This window comes from Xenopus tropicalis, chromosome 8, assembly GCF_000004195.4.
Source record: "Xenopus tropicalis strain Nigerian chromosome 8, UCB_Xtro_10.0, whole genome shotgun sequence".
NCBI lineage: Eukaryota > Metazoa > Chordata > Amphibia > Anura > Pipidae > Xenopus > Xenopus tropicalis.
The window spans coordinates 12,197,274-12,218,135 of NC_030684.2; the positions used below are offsets into that span (position 1 = coordinate 12,197,274).

The 20,862-nt window shown below is 47.1% G+C and overlaps 1 protein-coding gene across 5 annotated transcripts in view; it reads left to right on the forward strand.

Annotated features, from left to right (window-relative positions):
* Positions 1-20,766, forward strand: part of rapgef1 (Rap guanine nucleotide exchange factor 1) — a 59,329-nt gene extending 38,563 nt beyond the window's left edge. Inside the window, exons 5-25 of one of the 5 annotated variants that reach the window (XM_031890514.1) lie at positions 1,768-1,856; positions 1,997-2,149; positions 2,644-2,767; positions 2,936-3,119; positions 4,100-4,561; positions 5,468-5,670; positions 6,170-6,328; positions 10,407-10,661; positions 14,831-14,916; positions 15,148-15,271; positions 15,355-15,430; positions 16,270-16,354; positions 16,577-16,669; positions 16,867-17,055; positions 17,144-17,228; positions 18,002-18,096; positions 18,194-18,272; positions 18,674-18,775; positions 18,873-18,970; positions 19,085-19,213; positions 19,878-20,766. In XM_031890514.1, coding sequence (XP_031746374.1) covers positions 1,768-1,856; positions 1,997-2,149; positions 2,644-2,767; positions 2,936-3,119; positions 4,100-4,561; positions 5,468-5,670; positions 6,170-6,328; positions 10,407-10,661; positions 14,831-14,916; positions 15,148-15,271; positions 15,355-15,430; positions 16,270-16,354; positions 16,577-16,669; positions 16,867-17,055; positions 17,144-17,228; positions 18,002-18,096; positions 18,194-18,272; positions 18,674-18,775; positions 18,873-18,970; positions 19,085-19,213; positions 19,878-20,028 — 3,021 coding nt within the window. In that variant the 3' untranslated portion in view covers positions 20,029-20,766. 5 annotated transcript variants of the gene reach the window in all.
* Positions 20,767-20,862: the final 96 nt, after the last annotated feature.

Below are 20,862 nucleotides of genomic sequence, written 5' to 3' on the forward strand. Positions count from 1 at the left end.
ACGCCTGGCAGCCGTCACCGCTCGCTGGAGACTAAACAGCTGGACTTCGCATCCGTGAGGTCATCCAAGCAGTGAAGTCAGATTATTGGGAGATTTCCAGGCTTCTTCCTTCCTGACGTTCAGCTCCACAGCTGTGATTTCCCCTCTCGGCACAGTTAAGCCGGGCCCCTGAGATTCTGATTGAGGGCCCGTAAAGTCCTCAGTATAGCATTAGGATCCCTGTGCAGGCAGCGGCCATAGATCTCTCCTGTACTGCATTATAGCGATCATCTGCCACAAGAGCTTGCAATCTAAATGCTGGTCCCCGTTCAACAGCAAGTGCTTTGGTGCCGGTGCGGCATGCCTGACATCTGCTGGGGCTTTACAGGACAAATGCTTTGCCAGCTGGCTGTTACTCCATGTCTCTGTTTGTACAAACATATGCAGATCAAGGGAAGCAGTCGCGCCGCTTTTGGCAGACAGGCGAGTTCTCTGTACCCGTTGGTATGAGCCGACGGAGCTGCCGTGTATGTGTGCGTCTGAGATGTGTCAGAGAGGGTATTGTCAATCTCCCTCGTCACTTGAAGACCCCTAAAGCTTTTGTGCATAATAGAGCTGGGCAGACGGACTATGGGCCAGTTGCTTTGGCTATGAAGTAGGCAGGCAGAAACAGAAGTGCAGTGTTAAGGGACACTTGCCAAAACATCATTTTGCTTAACAGCAGCAAGAAGCCCCTATAAAAACCTATATAAAGTGCCACATGTTGGCTGAATGGTTTCCAGATGTCTCCTTGGGGGGCAGCCCAGGATGGGGCCGTTTATACAGGCTCCCTAATGCCCTGCCCTGGAATCCCTGTGTGCTGAGGAGCTTTGCAGTAAAGCTAACACTTTCCTATCTTTATAGGAAGCATGTGTGTCCTGCACTGGGCTCCATTTCTATTACCTTCTTTTTTAGCCCATCATTGCCTCTATACCCTCTTTCATGGGTCTCTTTAACCCCTTCCTTAGCCCTTCATTGCCCCTGTACGCTCTTTCATTTTCATGGGTCTCCTTAACCCCTTCCTTAGCCCTTCATTGCCTCTGTACCCTCTTTCATTTTCATGGGTCTCCTTAGCCCTTCATTGCCTCTGTACCCTCTTTCATTTTCATGGATCTCTTTAACCCCTTCCTTAGCCCTTCATTGCCTCTGTACCCTCTTTCATTTTCATGGGTCTCTTTAACCCCTTCATTGCCTCTTTACCCTCTGACATTTTCATGGGTCTCCTTAACCCCTTCCTTAGCCCCTTCCTTAGCCCTTCATTGCCTCTGTGCCCTTTATCATTTTCATGGGTCTTCTTAACCCCTTCCTTAGCACTTAATCTGCAAAGGAAAGGTAAAAATCAATGGGGGTGCCAAATGACTTTTGTCGCTTACCCTTTACCCCGGGCTGGTGCTCCTGTTATTTTATTTTTTTTCCCTTTGTGTCCTCTTGCTAGCTTTTCTATTTCCCTGTGGTAGCCTCTTCCTTCTTTACATGTCTTCTTACCCTTCTCCAAGCTCTTTGTCGACACTTGGTACCCTTTTTCATAGCTTTTCTATGTTGTTATAACCCCTTAGAGCCAACCAGGAATGAGCACTGTACTATTTATTTGGGCTGCATATGGTGCTGGTACAAGTAGACAGATATGTTTGGAGGTGGGATCAATGCTTCGTTTCAAAACAACTTCTTAGGAGTAGGATTAGCCTTTCAGTTATGGATCTAATGAAAGGTAAGTGGTAGCCATATAATATCTCTTGTGTCCCTTTGCAGGAACTGGTGCGCCTGATGATTGAGAAACAGGAACACCCATCTCCCACTACCACAGTGAAGCCCAGTTTACCAGCATCCAAAACTGACAGGTAAGCCTGCCTATGGCCTAGGCCTATATAATCCCCTGGGTTTCTATTGCTGTCCCATCTTGCTGTAACCTAATGACATAACCTTATCTATTACTAAATAAATGGTGTGTTCCATGTCTGTGTATTCTTATCCCTCTCAGCACCACAGAATTGCCCTTATCTGAGCGTGAGCTAGAAATCCTCAACAAGACTCCTGAGCCGACATCTAAGGAAGCTCAAGTAGACAGTTTGGAGAGTGAAGAGTTAGCGCCGCCAAAGCCCCCGCTACCAGGAATCCGAGTAATGGATAACAGGTATCTTTGGACTTTTAACCTACACCCTATGGTGCCAAACAGAGTAGTAGCATTACGGCCTCGTTCATTCTACAGACTATGCCCAGGGCAAGACGGCAGTGCCATGTTTATAGTACCAAGTTTATAAAGGGGCCTCGTTCCCTTATGGCAGCAGTCTGATGGGTGAGTGTCAGCCGAGAATATTCACTGCTGACTTAGGACCCCCATATTTTGTTCCCCAATATCGCTTTTGGAACATTAATATATTTACTGCTTCTCCAAGAAAGAACCAAAAATATATTTAATCTTCAGTGAGGTTTTTACAGTCGGTCCTAGATGCATGGGGCGGAAGTGCCACAAAGGACTACTTCTGCAATACTATAAATGAGGGTTTACATTCCCTGCAGAGAGGAACTGTTCCGTAACCACATTTGGGTTTTTTTGTGCAAAATACTGTCTACATTTTTATCCTAGAGGGATTTCGTCATCTAACATGGTTTATTGTTTGTTTGCAGCCCTCCACCCGCTTTACCCCCAAAGAAAAGACAATCTGCACCTTCACCCACCCGAGTGGCAGTGGTGGCACCCATGAGCCGTGCCACGAGTGGCTCCAGCTTGCCCATTGGAATTAATAACCAGGTTAGTGGGAACATCCCTAATCATGGACCTCCCATAATTCTGTGCTCCCAGCATGCCCTGCAGTAGTGATCCCATAATAAGCAAGCCCCTGTGTATCCCAAGCATTGCCGACCTATGGACCCTGGAAGCTTGTTAAACTGGTGGCTGACTTGGTATCACTTTTTGTAGGATTTTGAAGGGGATTGCTACGTACGTCGCAGGTTATCCGGTGGAAGTCAGTCATACGGGGGAGAGTCGCCGCGCCTTTCTCCCTGCAGTAGTATAGGGAAGCTCAGCAAATCAGACGAGCAGCTCTCTTCGCTGGACAGAGACAGCGGCCAGTGCTCCCGAAACACCAGCTGTGAAACTCTAGGTAAGGCAATTAAAGGGGTGCTTTTCAGTTGGTCTTCATCATTTATTCCATATCTTTCTATTCAGACCTTTTCCTATTCATATTCCAGTTTCTCAGTCACACCACTGCCTGGTTGCTAGGGTAGTTTGGACCCTAGCAACCATATAACTGCTAAAATTCCAAACTTTTAGAATCGGTGTAGCTCTACCTCTGGGTGTCTCTTCCATTTTGCTGTGATAGTGTTCTTATAGTGCAGACATGCTCGCAAGGAGCTACTTCCTCTTGTGGTGAGGCGGCAGCTGTAACTGTCTAGTGGAGTCATAACACAACAGGTTCAAAAGATTCTGACAGCTCTCAGAACCAACACAGGAACATTCCGTAGAAGTGACCGCACAGCCTCTTCGGCTGAGTCAGACATTTAAGATGCTCTCATCCATGCCATGGGTTTGTGTAATAAGTTATTATTTAACATTAGCCACAAGAGCTTGCACGCCTCCTCCTATCCACTTAGTATTATATACTGCCCGTTACCCTTTATATTGTGCCAGGTAGTTGACTGTCCTCGGCCTGCATGCTCCCAATCCCACAATTCCCTCCACACGTGATGTCAATAAGGAAAGGAACATCCCAGAGCAATGCATTGTGGGTTATGTAGTTCCTGCATGCTGTCTGTAAGCTGTGGCTGTTACAATTTGTAACATCAATGTTTTAGTCCCTCCTCCCCTGCCAGGATTTCAAATGATGCAGAAAGAGAACAACTGTTTTGCAGCTGGATTTCAGCATATAGAAATGGTATTTATTTATACTTTTTGAAGGAACAGATTGTAGTGATAGGTATATTAGGGGTATCTGTTTTATGTGGGGCTCTTTAATATATTTTGGTGAAGCTGGAGTTCCCCTTTAACACATAGATAGATACATAGATCTGTGTACAGTTAGGTGAGAAACGGAATGACTTGCTTGTTTTTGCCTCTGATTTTTCTTTTATCCTATTCCATCAGATAACTATGACCCAGACTATGAATTCCTGCAAGAGGACCTCTCCAGAACAGACCAAGTGCCGGGCCATGGAACCATTCTCAGCCCTCTCCCTGAATCCCTCGAGTCTGCCTCCCCCTTTCAAGGACAGAGCTTCCAGATGCCCGCCGGCGACACCCCAAATTCAGAGCATTCGGCTGTAGAAACCCCACCCGCCCTACCTCAGAAGAAAAGGAGGAGTACGGCCCCCCAGACTTCTGACAGTATCCGCGGCTGCTACGAAAGGCACCCCTCTCAGTATGATAACCTCTGCGAAGATGACTTGTCCCCATTTGTTAGTGCCGCTATGCCTCCCTTTGCTGCCGTCTCGCCTTTCCAGCAAGGAAGCCCTTCTCAGGCAGAATTCCTGTTGGACTTTGTTGCCGCAGAGTCGGATGGGATTCCAGAGAATCCTCCCCCACTCCCTGAGAAGAAGAACAAACATAGTAAGTGTCAGCGACGTCCCCTAGTAAATTGAATGAGAGCTTCCATCATTGGTTCACTCTGAGTTCTCATCAGCTACATGCTGGGAGTTATAATTCAGCACCAGAGGCCTGAATAAGAGCATTGATTGGTGAGACCAGTCCTACAGAGGTAGGCACTGTTTCTAAAGTAAATAACATCCCTCTTACATGGAGTGGGTCTAGATGTTCTCAGAGTCTAAGCGCTTAGTCAGTGTTGTTTCAGTTCCCAAACCCAAAAATGGCATCACTTTATCTTGGTGCCCAGTCCTTTGTAGCTATCGGCTTGCAGGGAGCGAGACCCGCTGGACCATTTTCTGTAAACAAGCAAAGATATGACAAGCTCAGCAATACTTTGGCTCTGAAGGGGATGGGCTGCGTCATGGAACCCTATTCAAACCATGCCAAGCTTAAGGATGGCACAGCTAATTCTTTTTAATGAGGTGGCACAATGTCCCATCCAAACCCCAAGTAAATAGTGCTGGTCTCTGCAGCTCCACCATTCACGGCTGTGCTGAAAGGGACTCTGTGGCTCAGTGACTAGGCCTACAGTGCAGCGAATGGGAAGAGGCTGCAGGATGGTACAGGAAGCGGAGTCCTATCTAGGCTTCTTCAACCTGCAGTTCTTCCCAGTGTTGCTGAACTGCGGCATTAAGCAGCCGTCAGCAAGTGGGATGATGTTGGGAGTAAGAATATCCACACAAGTAGGCAGACATGTTAAGGAGAACCAAAACCTATGCCCGCATCTTACCTAAAGGTTCTTGTCACTCAGCTGGGCCCGGGTGTACTTGCACAGGGGTTCCACCGCTGGTGCTATTCAGCAGTTTAATGGTAAATAATTGGCCCCCAGGCTTTCAGAGACAGTCAGTGTTCTCCCCTCTTGTGTTCCAGTGATGACCTACATGCGCTTTGTAGAAGACTACTCTGAACCGCAGCCGTCCGTCTTCTACCAAACCCCGCAGAACGAGCACATCTACCAGCAGAAGAACAAACATCTCCGCGAGGTTTACGGCTTCAACGACTCCTTCAGCAGCCCCGAATCTGGCCACGAGCGTGCCCCGCCCCCTGCCTTACCCCCAAAGCAAAGGCAAATGGTAAGTATGCGCCAGCTCCTTCTGGCTGAGCCGGGTGGTGCCAATTCACGGCTAGCGGGTAGCTCTTCCTATTGTCGGGTATTGGGTTTCCCAAATATGTGCTGCTACACAAATGGGCTGACCATACATATATACGTGTGTGCCCTTCTAGCCTGGTGTCAGAATTAAGTCTTCCATGGCCATTAGGGTGCCAACTTAGCAAAGCTGGGGGCCAGTGTACATGGGCACTTGGGGCATATGGTTCCAGATGATACTTAGAGATACCCAAATAGGCTTCAGATCACTGTAATGTGAAGCTAATGCCCTATGAGATGCCACTCTGGTCAGGGTGAAGAAGGAGATTTTGGTTATATGTTATGTTGTCCCTCTCTCAGGCTTGTATGACAAAGTGACTCTGTTCCCCGCAGACGGGTTATGTGCCTCTACAGCCACTTCCATGTTTTACTCTCTCCCTTTCCTTTCCACCTCCTCTCTGTTTGTCTGTCTGTCGTTCTTTCAGCAGGGCTCCTTTGCTGCCTCTTCCTTCTCTTCTGTTTCGTACTGTGCACAGACAACCAAAGGGGTCTTCCCACCCGAGGACACCAGCCACCCTCAGGGCATCAGTCTGTCCGTCTCTAACTGCTTTCTGAGCCGCCACGGCTCCTTTCCTGTGCCTTCGGTGAGTTGCAGCACAGCAGTCTCTGGTGTGAGTGACTGGCACCTTCTCTTGTGAGTGCCCATACATGTGACGCCTTCTCTTGGGGCTGAGAGTTGGTGCGTTTGGTGACTACATTACTTCTATTCACTGCTATTTATTATAATGTAACGTTCCCAACTCATGGAAACACTATGGCACCTCCCTCCCATATGTATAAATATAATATACAGAGAAGGAATGTTCTGGGCACACAATAAGCTGTACCCCCATACTGTACTGTCTAAGGGAAACAATATGGCACCTCCCTCCCATATATATATATATATATATATATATATATATAAATACAAATACAAATATACAGAGAAGGAATGTTCTGGGCACACAATAAGCTGTACACCCATACTGTACTGGTTAAGGGAAACACTATGGCACCTCCCTCCCATATGTATAAATACAAATATACAGAGAAGGAATGTTCTGGGCACACAATAAGCTGTACCCCCATACTGTACTGTCTAAGGGAAACACTATGGCACCTCCCTCCCATATGTATAAATACAAATATACAGAGAAGGAATGTTCTGGGCACACAATAAGCTGTACCCCCATACTGTACTGTCTAAGGGAAACACTATGGCACCTCCCTCCCATATGTATAAATACAAATATACAGAGAAGGAATGTTCTGGGCACACAATAAGCTGTACCCCCATACTGTACTGTCTAAGGGAAACACTATGGCACCTCCCTCCCATATGTATAAATACAAATATACAGAGAAGTAATGTTCTGGGCACACAATAAGCTGTACCCCCATACTGTACTGTCTAAGGGAAACACTATGGCACCTCCCTCCCATATGTATAAATACAGATATACAGAGAAGGAATGTTCTGGGCACACAATAAGCTATAGCATGAGAGGTGGCAGTTAGAACCCCTGTATGCAAGAGAAGAGTCCCCTGACAGTTTGTAGCTGGAGACTGAACCCTCAGGGTTTCCTGGCAACAAGTCAGTGCTTTTTTGCACTGCATCCAGTCAGTTTTTCCCATTGGTGAATATTGATGTATCCTAGCAAACTTTCCCGATTGAATAAAATAACTTGATTCTAATAGAATTCATTTGATACAATGCATGTGATGGGACCTGAACTGTATCTGTGTTGGTGCTGCCAGAGTGCTTGGCCCCTATGGTGTTCTCGCTAAAGGCAGACATCAGAACACTATGTGTCGGAGCCCGCCGTTCACCTGTTTGTAACCAGAACCCAACCCGTTTATATAAAAGGGCTTTAGTAGGGATCAAGCCCACTGCTCGGGATCGGCTTACAGGGGCTGGAGGGGTGTGCAGAGCTGGGCCATATGGAGAGAAGATTACAGGGAGGGGTGGAGGGATGTTGGTGCATTCCAGCAGCCCCACTGTGCCGTCGCATAGCTCACATTCCAATGGCAGCCTCTGGCATGCAAGGATCCCTGAGAGGAAGGAAAGAGGGGGATAGAGGAAAGGAGGGGACGTGTGAATGGAAGGAAATAGGGGGCTGTGAATGGGAAGAAATCAGCCCATATATTAAAGGGCTTTCTTTACCTTTAAGTTAACTATTAGAATGTTACAGACATAATAATAATATTTTTTTTTTAATTGGTCTTCATTACTTATATTCTACAGTTTTGAAATCATTTGCCTCTTTCCAGTTTTACAAATGGGAGCCACTCAAATCGTTGCTCTGTTAGGCTATAATTTTATTGCTATTACATGTCTTTCTATTTAGGCCCCTCCCCTATTCATCTATCTGTCTCTCATTCAAACCATTGCCTGGCTGCCGGGGTAAACTGGGCCCACGCAACCAGATAACTGCTGAAATTTCAAATAAATCAAAAACCATACAAAATTAAGACCAAGTGCATATTGGCTTACAATATCTCTCTTTATATCATACTAAAAGTTCATTTAAAGGTGAACTAATCCTCCAAAGAATACGCACATTGCCAGTGGCTGTGTCAGTAGTATATCCCCAGCTTCTCACTCATGCCTAATGGTATATCCCTGTGTCGGACTGGCCCACTGGCATCCAGGTGGGCCCAGGTGTCACTGGCTCCTTCTGGCCACCCAACCATTTGCCTTGTATTCCTATATCTTGGTCATTCCCCATTTTCTGGGTTAAATGGTATAGCCCACTGTATTGACAGCCTCCTCCCTTAGGTTAAATGGTATAGCCCACTGTATTGACAGCCTCCTCCCTTAGGTTAAATGGTATAGCCCATTGTACTCACAGCCTCCTCCCTTAGGTTGAATGGTATAGCCCACTGTACTCACAGCCTCCTCCCTTAAGTTAAATGGTATAGCCCACTGTACTCACAGCCTCCTCCCTTAAGTTAAATGGTATAGCCCTCTGTACTCATATTCTCCTCCATTAGGTTAAATGGTATAACCCACTGTACTCACAGCCTCCCCCCTTAGGATAAATGGTATAGCCTACTGTATTTACAACCTCCTCTCTTAGGTTAAATGGTATAGCCCTCTGTACTCATAGCCTCCTCTCATAGGTTAAATGGTATAGCCCTCTGTACCCACAGCCTCCTCCCTTAGGTTAAATGGTATAGCCCTCTGTACTCACAGCCTCCTCTCTTAGGTTAAATGGTATAACCCACTGTACTCACAGCCTCCTCTCTTAGGTTAAATGGTATAACCCACTGTACTCACAGCCTCCTCTCTTAGGTTAAATGGTATAGCCCACTGTACTCACAGCCTCCTCTCTTAGGTTAAATGGTATAACCCACTGTACTCACAGCCTCCTCTCTTAGGTTAAATGGTATAACCCACTGTACTCACAGCCTCCTCTCTTAGGTTAAATGGTATAACCCTCTCTACTCACAGCCTCCTCTCATAGGTTAAATGGTATAGCCCACTGTACTCTCAGCCTCCTACTTTAGGTTAAATTGTATAGCCCACTGTACTCACAGCCTCCTACTTTAGGTTAAATGGTATAGCCCACTGTACTGACAGCCTCCTACTTTAGGTTAAATGGTATAGCCCACTGTACTCACAGCCTCGTCCCTTAGGTTAAATGGTATAGCCCACTGTACTCACAGCCTCGTCCCTTAGGTTAAATGGTATAGCCCACTGTACTCACAGGCACCTCTCTCAGAATGAATGGATTGGTACAGCCCACTGTACTCTAAGGGGCCTATTTATTATGCTGTGTAAAATAAAAAAATTGAGAATTTCCCTGTCCGAACGCCAGATTTTTTAAGGCAAAGCCTGGCGTTGTGTCCAAGTATAATAAATCTGCCCCTAAGCTTCACCATGCAGGCATATACTAAGGCTATACTATTAAGGCTCCCCATATGCCCCTGCAGATTGGCTTTGTGCTTACAGCCATTAAATAACTTCCCCATCCGACTTTCCCACTTGCATAAAAGAGAAGTTTATACTAATAATAGGCGCAGGCTACTTTCCGTTTCTGCCCTTACTATAACATGAGGATATCGCTTATTGTGTGCAGCTTTACTTCCACTTGCCCCACCCAAGGCTTCCTGCATAGTAATGGCAGTACATTGTATGGCCACTAGGGGCTGCTCTCTTACTGTCCGTGAATAATTCCTGTGCTGTTCCAAGCAATGTGGCAGCTCCCCACCCATTAGTACAGTATATTATGTATAGGCTTTCATACACACATATATATACAATGACGGCACTCACAGGAGTTTGCACAACACAAACATGTAGGTCACAAATAAGTGAGGTTTTTATTTATCCCTCCAACATTTCCGTTCCTGACTGGAGCTTTCTTCAGTTGGGACCTGAAACGTTGGATGGGTAAATAAAAACCTCACTTTTTTTGTGACCTACAAGTTTGTGTTGTGCAGACTCCTGTGAGTGCCGTCATTGTTTGCATTTGGATCTTGATTCCAGCGTATGGGGTGCTGCCTATGTTGGGATTCTGTATACATACAGGGGTGACTCCGGGCCGGTGAGCGGGGGTTCCTGGGTGGGTGTGCTTGCTACTAAACTGCTTTTACACTAATCTGCTTTTCTTTCCTTTTTTTTTTTGTTTGTTTTAACCTCCTCCTTCTGTCCCCCTCTCATCCATTGCCCCCCAGTACAAATCTGTTTTCCGCTCCTACTCCCAGGATTTTGCCCCTCATAACCAAGCCCCACCACTTCTGGCCCCTGCCATCTTCTACTCCTCCCGCTTCTCCCCCGTGCTCTCCGACTCCGCCTCTTCTCCCCCCGCCATGCCCCAAGTACCCCTCCGCCCCCCCTTACCTCCCTCTCAGGGTGGCAGCTCCTGCGGGACCCCACCTACCTGCCTTGCCTATGAGCCTTCTCTCTCCGGCACCTTGCAAACATCAGCGGTGAGAAGGGGCAGTGTGTGCGCGCTGGAGGGGGTGATGGGGCATTGCTTTATGGCAACTCACCTGCTTTCTGCAACCTCATTGGTTCCAGCCCTTCATGCTTCTGTATTCATTGTGCTGTATATGCCACTCCCCATCTGTAGCGGGCACATGTGTTGTGGCGTTGCCATTATTATCTCACCCCAATGCTTGCAGTCGTATATTACTGGAGGGCTTGTCTGCCCCTGGTTTCGCATTCAATCGTGTGTCAGGTTTGCGTTGGAGAGCTTTACCTTCCTGTGATTGGATAGCATTCTCAATGCGATGGGCACCTTGCAGCCCTCCTGTGCTTAAACTACAACTCTCAGCATCCCACCAAATGCCATGAAAGGGTGCTGGGATTTGTGGTTTAATATCTGAAATGAATATAATGTGCCTGCACTGTTTGTAGCAGGGACAATGGAGAACTTTGTATGTGTGTGCGGGCAGTCGCTTGCTGTATCAGGCGTCTTCTGGTGCGTTTAGGGGCCACCTATCCCATTGCTAAAGGAGAGAGCTTCGTGCAACTCCACCCGACATCTGTGGGAATACAGAGGGTCATTGTTGGAGCCCACCCCAGCTGCTTATTAATAAAGGGTATGCCTCTGCAGGGCTACTGTCCCCTTTCACTTGGGGCCACTGTGGCATTAACTGCCCCGGTACAGGAGCCAATGCCAAAGGATCGCTGTTAGTGTTTGTAGGGTAGAGAGGCAACCTGAGGAAAGACTTGGCCACTATACCTTCAAGCACTCAGCTTGCCCAGGGTTTCCCACAACATGGGGGAATTTACACATGCCATTCAATCAAACCTTTGCCCTCCGCTCTCTTCCCCCCCCCATAGAGTGAAAATGCCAGCGAGGAGGTGGGCGAGGGGGAATACGTCAACCTTTATTCCTCTGGGCAAAGCAACGGAGAGTCTTTTTCCTTTGGTGGTGTAAGTAAGGAAGCAGCACTGCCAGCTTGCTGCATGCCCAGCATTGGACCGAATGCCCTTCTCACCTCCCCGCTGCTCTGCCCCACTGCACCCCATGTCAGAGAAGGGCAACATTCACACTAATACAGTGTGTCCTTTAACTAGGGATGCACCGAGAATAGTGGATTTGGTACATCCCTATCTTTAACCTGCCATGGCACTACAAGTCCCAGCATTCTCCAGCACGTAATAAAGGTATATTTAACGAAGCATGCTGGGAGTTGTAGTGCCGAGTGCTTCTCCATTGCAGGCCGCACACTGACCACGTAACATATCTGCATGGCAAAACCCTTGGCACAATTCTCTTAGATTCCCATTTAACAATCAGCTTGTGTTCTTCCTTTTTCTAAATTGCAATGTCCTTCAAAGTCATGGCAGAGATTGTACAGTGCCACCTTTCAGATGGATAACGCCACCTCCTGACTCCCCAGAAACGTCAGCCCCCTGTCATTGCCATTTGCTACATATTAAAGGGGATACAAACCCAAATAAATAGATTTTGACTTTGCAGATTTCAAAATACTGCAACTTTATTAACAATACGTTCTTGGGGTTATGCATGTTCCTTCCCATAATGACTATATTCAAGGCAGTTTATTGGTGCTACACATGGTGCTCAATAACCATGGGCAATTTTTCTTTTATTATACTTTAGGGAGCAGTGTTCATTTTTGCATTTAATTTGTACCAGAAGACCAAGCAGGGCAGGCAAGGGTCAATACTAGGATCAGATCAGCAAATAAGAAACTGGAGCAATTCCCACTGGCAGAGAGACCAGCGGAAAGGCTGGCCAATGAACTGCTCCAGTCTGCAGTATGTTGTGTATGATTAGTTGCTGGGGGTTCAAGGGCCCATTGGTGTGGGTGGAGATTGTCTCTACTCAACAGTAGTGAGTGGGGACTGACGTGGTCCACCCATCCATAGTGTGTGCTCAACCAGTGATTAGTGAGGGCCATCAGGTCTCGGCTATTATCCACCCATCCATAGTGTGTCTATACCCATCAGTGGTTAGTGAGGGCCATCAGGTCTCGGCTATTATCCACCCATCCATAGTGTGTCTATACCCATCAGTGGTTAGTGAGGGCCATCAGGTCTCGGCTATTATCCACCCATCCATAGTGTGTCTATACCCATCAGTGGTTAGTGAGGGCCATCAGGTCTCGGCTATTATCCACCCATCCATAGTGTGTCTATACCCATCAGTGGTTAGTGAGGGCCATCAGGTCTCGGCTATTATCCACCCATCCATAGTGTGTCTATACCCATCAGTGGTTAGTGAGGGCCATCAGGTCTCGGCTATTATCCACCCATCCATAGTGTGTCTATACCCATCAGTGGTTAGTGAGGGCCATCAGGTCTCGGCTATTATGAAGAAGAACTTCCACCTAAGATAAATTTTGGTGGGCTGTGGCTGCTGGGAATTTTTAGTTCAACCGGAGAAGCTTTGGTCTTGGAGATATGAAATCTTAGGCGTGCTTGGTACATATTGGGTTTGGAGGTGTCTTCTGCTTTAATGTTCTGTTCATTCAGTGTGACTGCATGGCCCCATCTCTGCTGCTTGTGAGTGTTCCCACAACCCATAATATCCTGCACTCGCTACCATATGCTTGTCGCCAAGCTACACAAAGGGAATGATTTCTTATAGCTGCCTATAGAAATCATGTTCTGCTGGATCCTATCACAAGCAGATCCCAAGTCTGGATACGTTTGATCCTGTATCTGTCAGTGTGTGCGGGGCTGGGTTTAGTTGTTACAGGGTGGTACAATTATCCATAAAAGTAGGACTCTCCAACCTGTGGCCACTCGGGTGTTGTTGAAGCACTTCTCCTATCACCAACCCATAGATATAGAAGATGTGAGCTGGGCAACAAAAATATCAATCATCACCATCGTACCCTACTGCCTCCATCTTGCCTTGCCACCTTTATATCTTATGTCTTACTGTTATCTTCTTGTCCTGTCTTCTCCATATTGCTCTCCTTACCCTGCCCTGTTGTCTTCATCCATCTTGCCCTTTTGTCCTCATCTTGTTCTTCTCTGTATCCAGCATGGTCCTTCTGCCTCTCCAGCATGATCCATCTCACCCTTTCTCTCTATCTCCAACTTGTTTCTTTTTCCGTCTCCCTACTCCTCAAAGTTGCGATTCTCTCAAGCTCTTGCACTTATTTCTCCGTATTCTCCACCATGTCCTCTCTCTGTCTGTTTATCTTGTCTTTCTTGCTCTCCATCATGTCCTTGACTCTCTCCATTTACCCCTCTCTCTGTTTATCATGCCCTTCTCCCACTCTCCATCTCGTCCTTCTCCCACTCTCCATCTCGTCCTTCTCCCACTCTCCATCTCGTCCTTCTCCCACTCTCCATCTCGTCCTTCTCCCACTCTCCATCTCGTCCTTCTACCACTCTCCACCTCGTCCTTCTACCACTCTCCACCTCGTCCTTCTACCACTCTCCACCTCGTCCTTCTCCCACTCTCCATCTCGTCCTTCTCCCACTCTCCACCTCGCCCTTCTGTCTCTCCATCTTGTCTTTTTTCATCTTGCCCTACACCTTCTTAAACTTGTCATTCTCTCAAGCTCTATCTTCTTTCTCCGTTTTTCCACTATGTCCTTTTCCCTCTCTACCATGTCCTCTCTCTCTGTCTATCTTGTCCTTCTCGCTCTCCATTATGCCTTTATAGGACAAGTCAACCCAAAATATAATTTTTGCCCAATAAAAAGAAAACCTAATTCTAAGCAACTCTGCAATGTACATTCATTACAAATTTGCAATGGTTTTTGACTTATATGTATATATAATTACTATTAGAAGTAGTGTTTGTTTATAAGGCAAAAAAATTATTTTTGGGGTTGACTCCCTCTTTCTATCATGCCCTTTGCTTTCTCTTCTGTCCCCCAAAGACAGCTGTGAGATATGCAGTGTGTGTTAGCGGGGCAGACGAGTGACGGGGCATTTATAATGAGTAGCACTCCACTAATCCCTTTAACGATCATTAGAAAGCCTAGTCCATCACTGTCCAACGGGGAGGGCACTCTGTGGTGACTGTTGTCATGGTTCACTGAATTTATTGACCAGTGGCCCCTAATCAATATGGCTGCTCATATAGAGCCTACTGCGCCCAGTGGGAAATTTCTCCCCCCTAGAGGAATTCGTTTCCCTGATGTGCGTTCTCTCTCTGCAGGATTCTCCTTTACCCAATGAAGGGCCTCAGCAGAACTGCACCCTGCCCTGTCTGCCAGGCAAAGACAACCACGAGGCTTCAGAGAGGTACTTATTGGTTCATGGGTGCCCTACTGTTTAACCCTTCAGATGAACAGCAGAGCAGTGAAATTAAAAGCCCCTTCCATTGGTACTAGATTCCACCTCATTTAATGCAGTGCAATCGGATCTTTCCGCCTGTTATACATATAGGGAACTCCTCCTTACCTGTAATCATGCAGCTGAAGATGTGTTGGGCACCACTAAGTTCTTTTGTTTCCCCACCCATTCTGCCTCCAGGCCTCCAAAGTCCCCCGATTGCCACAGCGATGAGAATGGCGAGGGGGAAGAGGAAGAAGAGCTCGATGAACTCTCCCTTGTTGACCATAACGAGATTATGGCTAAGCTGACCCTGAAGCAAGAGGTAGGCCAGGACCCCATCCTGAAGAAGGAAGGTAAAGTGATCACATGATCTTATCTTTACCAAGCTTGTCTGTCCTTTCACAGGGTGATGATGGACCGGACGTGCGGGGCGGCTCGGGTGACATCTTGCTGGTCCATGCAACGGAAACCGATCGCAAAGGTGAGGTGCAGTTCCACATGACACGCCTATGCATCGGCAAATGCTGCTTCAGGGATCCTAGCGGTTTCCCTAGGTGCAACCAGTTGCTCCTGCTGTCAATCAGAGCCTCGCAGCAGGAGTGAGTTGCTTGCAGCAGGAAAAATAAAGTTTATCTTTACATTAACATTAACCATCTCATAGAAAATACCATATTTTGTCTTATTTTAGCTGTTCCATTAGCTTTACAGTAAGGCCTTCCATTGTCCTGAAGGGAAGTTGTCTGCCCCTGGAATCTGTGCTGCATTCCAGAGACACTTCCTTTCGGATGACGAATCCCCCCGCCCCCGGGGCCCTTGCGTGTCGGAGCAGGCAGAGCCGTGGATGAGCTCACTCCTGTCAGATGTGGGTGGGTGGGTGCAGGCTGTAACCCCACCCTGCTTCCTTATCAGTGAGATCAGGCTCCACTTAGGGCATTTATATTGCCCTCTGTGTAACTCCGTAACATAAAGCAAATGACTTCCTTACACAGCAAACGGGATCTACGTTTCAATCATCAGGTCGTTCTTGCTTTATACACCCTCTCCTGCAGTGTTGCTAGGGAAAGTGGGAGCCTAGCAACCAGTTCACAGTTAAACATTCAGACCTGAAAGCTGCTGAACAGAAACAGTTCAGTTGTCTTCGTCATACTAAAAGTTAATTTCAGGGTCAATTAGCTCTTTTATATTAGTGCGGGAAGGAGCAAAGGAAACCATGCAGATCCCAGCACCCCCATAACCTAGCACCCCACTAGGCATTCTGTTGTCCCGATTTTATTTTTTATAACCCGCTAATGATCCGTTCTCTTTGTATCTCTCCTACAGATCTCGTCCTGTACTTCGAAGCCTTCCTGACAACATACCGCACCTTTATTACCCCCGAGGAGCTGATTCAGAAGCTCCAGTACAGATATCCTTTTCAATATGCACTTTAGTGGCCTTGGATTCCAGTTCACCTTTAGCAGTGAGAGCTTTAGTCCTGTACAGCCAGGGAAAGACACAACATAATTGCTGGGAAAATGCCTTAAACGCTCAGTGTTAACTAATTACCTGTGTGTGTTTTCTGCCCCCTGCTGTCTGTCTGTTGAATTACAATTTTAAAGCTGTATTTAGCCTTTAACTTCCAGCCCACATATGAGAGGTTCTGTCACTTTCAAGACACTTTCAAGCAGCGCGTGAGCAAGAACACCTTCTTTGTGCTGGTGAGAGTGGTGGACGAGTTATGGTAAGATATAGTTCCATCTCTAACTGAAGTAATGCCTATGCGCTCTGAATTCCTTCTGACTGATCAGAAAGAAATTAAGAAAGTGTCTGCTGCTTTGTGTTAGGAGTCAGAACCAGCAGTGCATATAAAAAGCCATAGGAAAGGCTTTCCATTTTAAAATGTGCTGACAGTAACAGTATTCTGCCTTTACTTTGCAGCTTGGTCGAGATGACAGATGAGATCCTGAAGCTGCTGATGGAACTCGTCTTCCGTCTGGTGTGTAAAGGGGAACTTAGCCTGGCTCGCATCTTGCGCAAGAACATTCTGGAAAAGGTGGAGAATAAGAGAATGCTGCACCACGCCAATTCTGCACTTAAGCCCCTGGCTGCCAGAGGAGTAGCAGCAAGGTAAGGTTGTCCCTTAGCTGCGTACTGTTTGGGATATGTGCGCCATTGCCGATCCAATGTTACCAACTGTATTGTTGTTTATTTTCAGGCCAGGGACGCTCCACGATTTCCACAGTCTTGAAATTGCAGAGCAGCTGACTCTGCTGGATGCAGAACTCTTCTATAAAATAGAGGTAAGAGACTGAGTCCCCATGTTACAGCCCTCAAATGTACATAGGTTAGAGATATCACTGATTGTGTGTATGTTGGTGCCTTAATCATAAGGGAAGCTCTGCAGGTGATCCGATACAGGCTATGAGCAGATTTAGGGGGCTGTTCCTGCTGAATTGTGCTTAGTACAGGGGAATCCCTATGCTGCCATAGTTTTATGGTATCTCTCTGTACCGGCTATGGGCAAACCTAGGGGCTGTTCCTGCTGAATTGTGCTTAGTACAGGGGAATCCCTATGTGCCATAGTTTTATGGTATCTCTCTGTACAGGCTATGAGCAGATTTAGGGGGCTGTTCCTGCTGAATTGTGCTTAGTACAGGGGAATCCCTATGTGCCATAGTTTTATGGTATCTCTCTGTACAGGCTATGAGCAAACTTAGGGGGCTGTTCCTGCTGAATTGTGCTTAGTACAGGGGAATCCCTATGTGCCATAGTTTTATGGTATCTCTCTGTACAGGCTATGAGCAAACTTAGGGGGCTGTTCCTGCTGAATTGTGCTTAGTACAGGGGAATCCCTATGTGCCATAGTTTTATGGTATCTCTCTGTACAGGCTATGAGCAAACTTAGGGGGCTGTTCCTGCTGAATTGTGCTTAGTACAGGGGAATCCCTATGTGCCATAGTTTTATGGTATCTCTCTGTACAGGCTATGAGCAAACTTAGGGGGCTGTTCCTGCTGAATTGTGCTTAATTGTTCTATGACCCATGGAAATGAATAAAAATATTCTACCCTTTAGATTCCTGAGGTTCTGCTTTGGGCAAAAGAGCAAAACGAGGAGAAGAGCCCCAATTTAACACAGTTCACAGAGCACTTTAACAACATGTCATACTGGTGAGTCCATGGGGGTGTTTTGTGATATGGGGGAGGGAGCTGTTAGCCGACCAATAGGGTTTCAACTGACTCTGTGTCCCGGTTTCGTTCCACGCAGGGTCCGATCTATTATCATGCTTCAGGAGAAAGCCCAGGACCGAGAGCGATTGCTGCTTAAATTCATTAAAATCATGAAGGTGAGGGCATTACTGCCATGCTGGTTTACTGCATATGTATGGAACATGGGGGGAGGCGGGGGGGTTCATTGGTTTCTACCCAAGCTAGCTAGTAACATTAGGTAAGCACTGAGCATGCCCAGTAGGCACTGAAAGCGGTGGCACCATTGAGCATGTGCAGTGTCACTGACCCCAGGGGGAGGGCCAGGCAAGAGCAGGAAGTTATAAAGAAGCACAGAGGGACACTGTTAGTGGCAGGGATATCCCTGCCGTGGGGCTGCTGTACCCCCTACTGTACACAGAAGCTTCAAGCAAATAAATGGTATAGTTTTTAACCCATTTAGCACGTTCCATTACTGGGAGGGGTGGGAGGAACATGCAGAATCCTAATAAATCTCTTTTTCTTGACTTCCGCCTCACAGCACCTTCGGAAACTGAACAACTTTAACTCCTACCTTGCCATCCTGTCCGCGCTGGACTCCGCCCCCATTCGCAGGCTAGAATGGCAGAAGCAGACGTCAGAGGTAATTAAGGGGGAGAGGGTAATACTCTGCAGTAGAGCAGACGGGGAGGGGTAAGTGAAGGGCAGGGGTAACCCTTTCTTGTTTCCATCCGGACCAGGGCCTGGCGGAATACTGCACATTGATTGACAGCTCGTCCTCCTTCAGAGCCTATAGGGCAGCCCTGGCTGAAGTTGAACCCCCCTGTATCCCCTACTTGTGAGTGTCTCTTTGCTTATGATGCACGTGTGTCTTTTTTCAGCCTAAACTACTATGTCTGTGCGTCCATGGCACGGCTTTACCATGTTTCCTTCTTGTGTCCCCTCCCAACAGAGGCCTGATCCTGCAGGATCTTACCTTTGTACATCTGGGGAACCCCGACCACATTGATGGGAAAGTCAACTTCTCCAAGCGTTGGCAGCAGTTCAACATTTTGGACAGTATGAGGCGATTCCAGCAAGTGTAAGTACTTTGGGCCTTCTGGAGGCCTTAACGTAGGGGGCTGTTCCTGCTGAATTGTGCTTAGTACAGGGGAATCCCTATGCTGCCATAGTTTTATGGTATCTCTCTGTACAGGCTATGAGCAAACTTAGGGGGCTGTTCCTGCTGAATTGTGCTTAGTACAGGGGAATCCCTATGCTGCCATAGTTTTATGGTATCTCTCTGTACAGGCTATGAGCAAACTTAGGGGGCTGTTCCTGCTGAATTGTGCTTAGTACAGGGGAATCCCTATGCTGCCATAGTTTTATGGTATCTCTCTGTACAGACTATGAGCAAACTTAGGGGGCTGTTCCTGCTGAATTGTGCTTAGTACAGCGGAATCCCTATGCTGCCATAGTTTTATGGTATCTCTCTGTACAGGCTATGAGCAAACTTAGGGGGCTGTTCCTGCTGAATTGTGCTTAGTACAGGGGAATCCCTATACTGCCATAGTTTTATGGTATCTCTCTGTACAGGCAATGAGCAAACTTAGGGGGCTGTTCCTGCTGAATTGTGCTTAGTACAGGGGAATCCCTATGCTGCCATAGCTCCTCCCACAGACTACACAAGAATATTTCCATAGGCTGTGGCAGTAGAACCGTGCAGTAACATGGCATCTTTGCGCTCTTTTTCTCCCCGCTTGCAGACATTACGAGATCCGCCGCAACGACGAAATCATCTCCTTCTTCAACGACTTCAGCGACCACCTGGCCGAGGAGGCTCTGTGGGAACTGTCCCTAAAGATAAAACCTCGCAACATCACCCGGCGCAAAACAGAAAGGGACGAGAAAACTTAAGAGTGGCGGCGAATTAAAAAAATCCAGAGACTGAAGAGCGTGAAACGCATTGGAATCCTCCGCCTACTTTGTAGAGCGAGTTTTTTTTCTTTTTAAAAGTGGGAGGGGCCAATGAGCTTGTTTACCTTTGACCGCACCCAGCTGACCCCTCCCACAGCCATGGGTTGCCCCACCCAGTGTTGTCCTTTTTTTGTCTTGTGGGATACCTTTTTGTGCCATCTCCTAAACTGTCAGTGTCAGGAAAAGCTCTGTGCCATGTCTCCGCGGGAATATTCCTCCACCCACCAACCCAGGCATTTTAGGGTTAAAACCATAAAAATATACGTTTGTAACGTCACCGAGGACTTTCCCAAGAGGAAAACGACGCAAACCAGTAAAAGACTCGCACCCTGAAAAGCCACTTTATGTCCAACCTTGGAGTTTGTGTTTTTTATTTTCTTTTTCTCCAAACTCCGCCCCCCAAAGCCATGCCATTACTCTTCTGTCCAGTAGAGGGCAGTGTGTACATTTCCTGTAAATATCAGTATTCTAGCGGGAGGGGGGGGGTCAATGTGATCTTAATTATTATTATTTTTTATCATGTCCTTGCATGAGGGTTATACAGAGACTGAGAAGGGGAATTGTACATAGAGGGGCAAATTCCCACAACATGGACTCGTGTTTAAAGTGAAGGGGAAGCGACGAGCGGAGAGACAGGATATGTGTGTCTCAAAGGTCAAAATAAATGTTTTAAACCTATCTGTGTACAGTCAGGATTAAGTACTATTTCTGTTTATTGTAAGATATGAAGCACGGCCGAAGTGTTCTCCTCTGCTGGGGACCTGTGAGCAAACT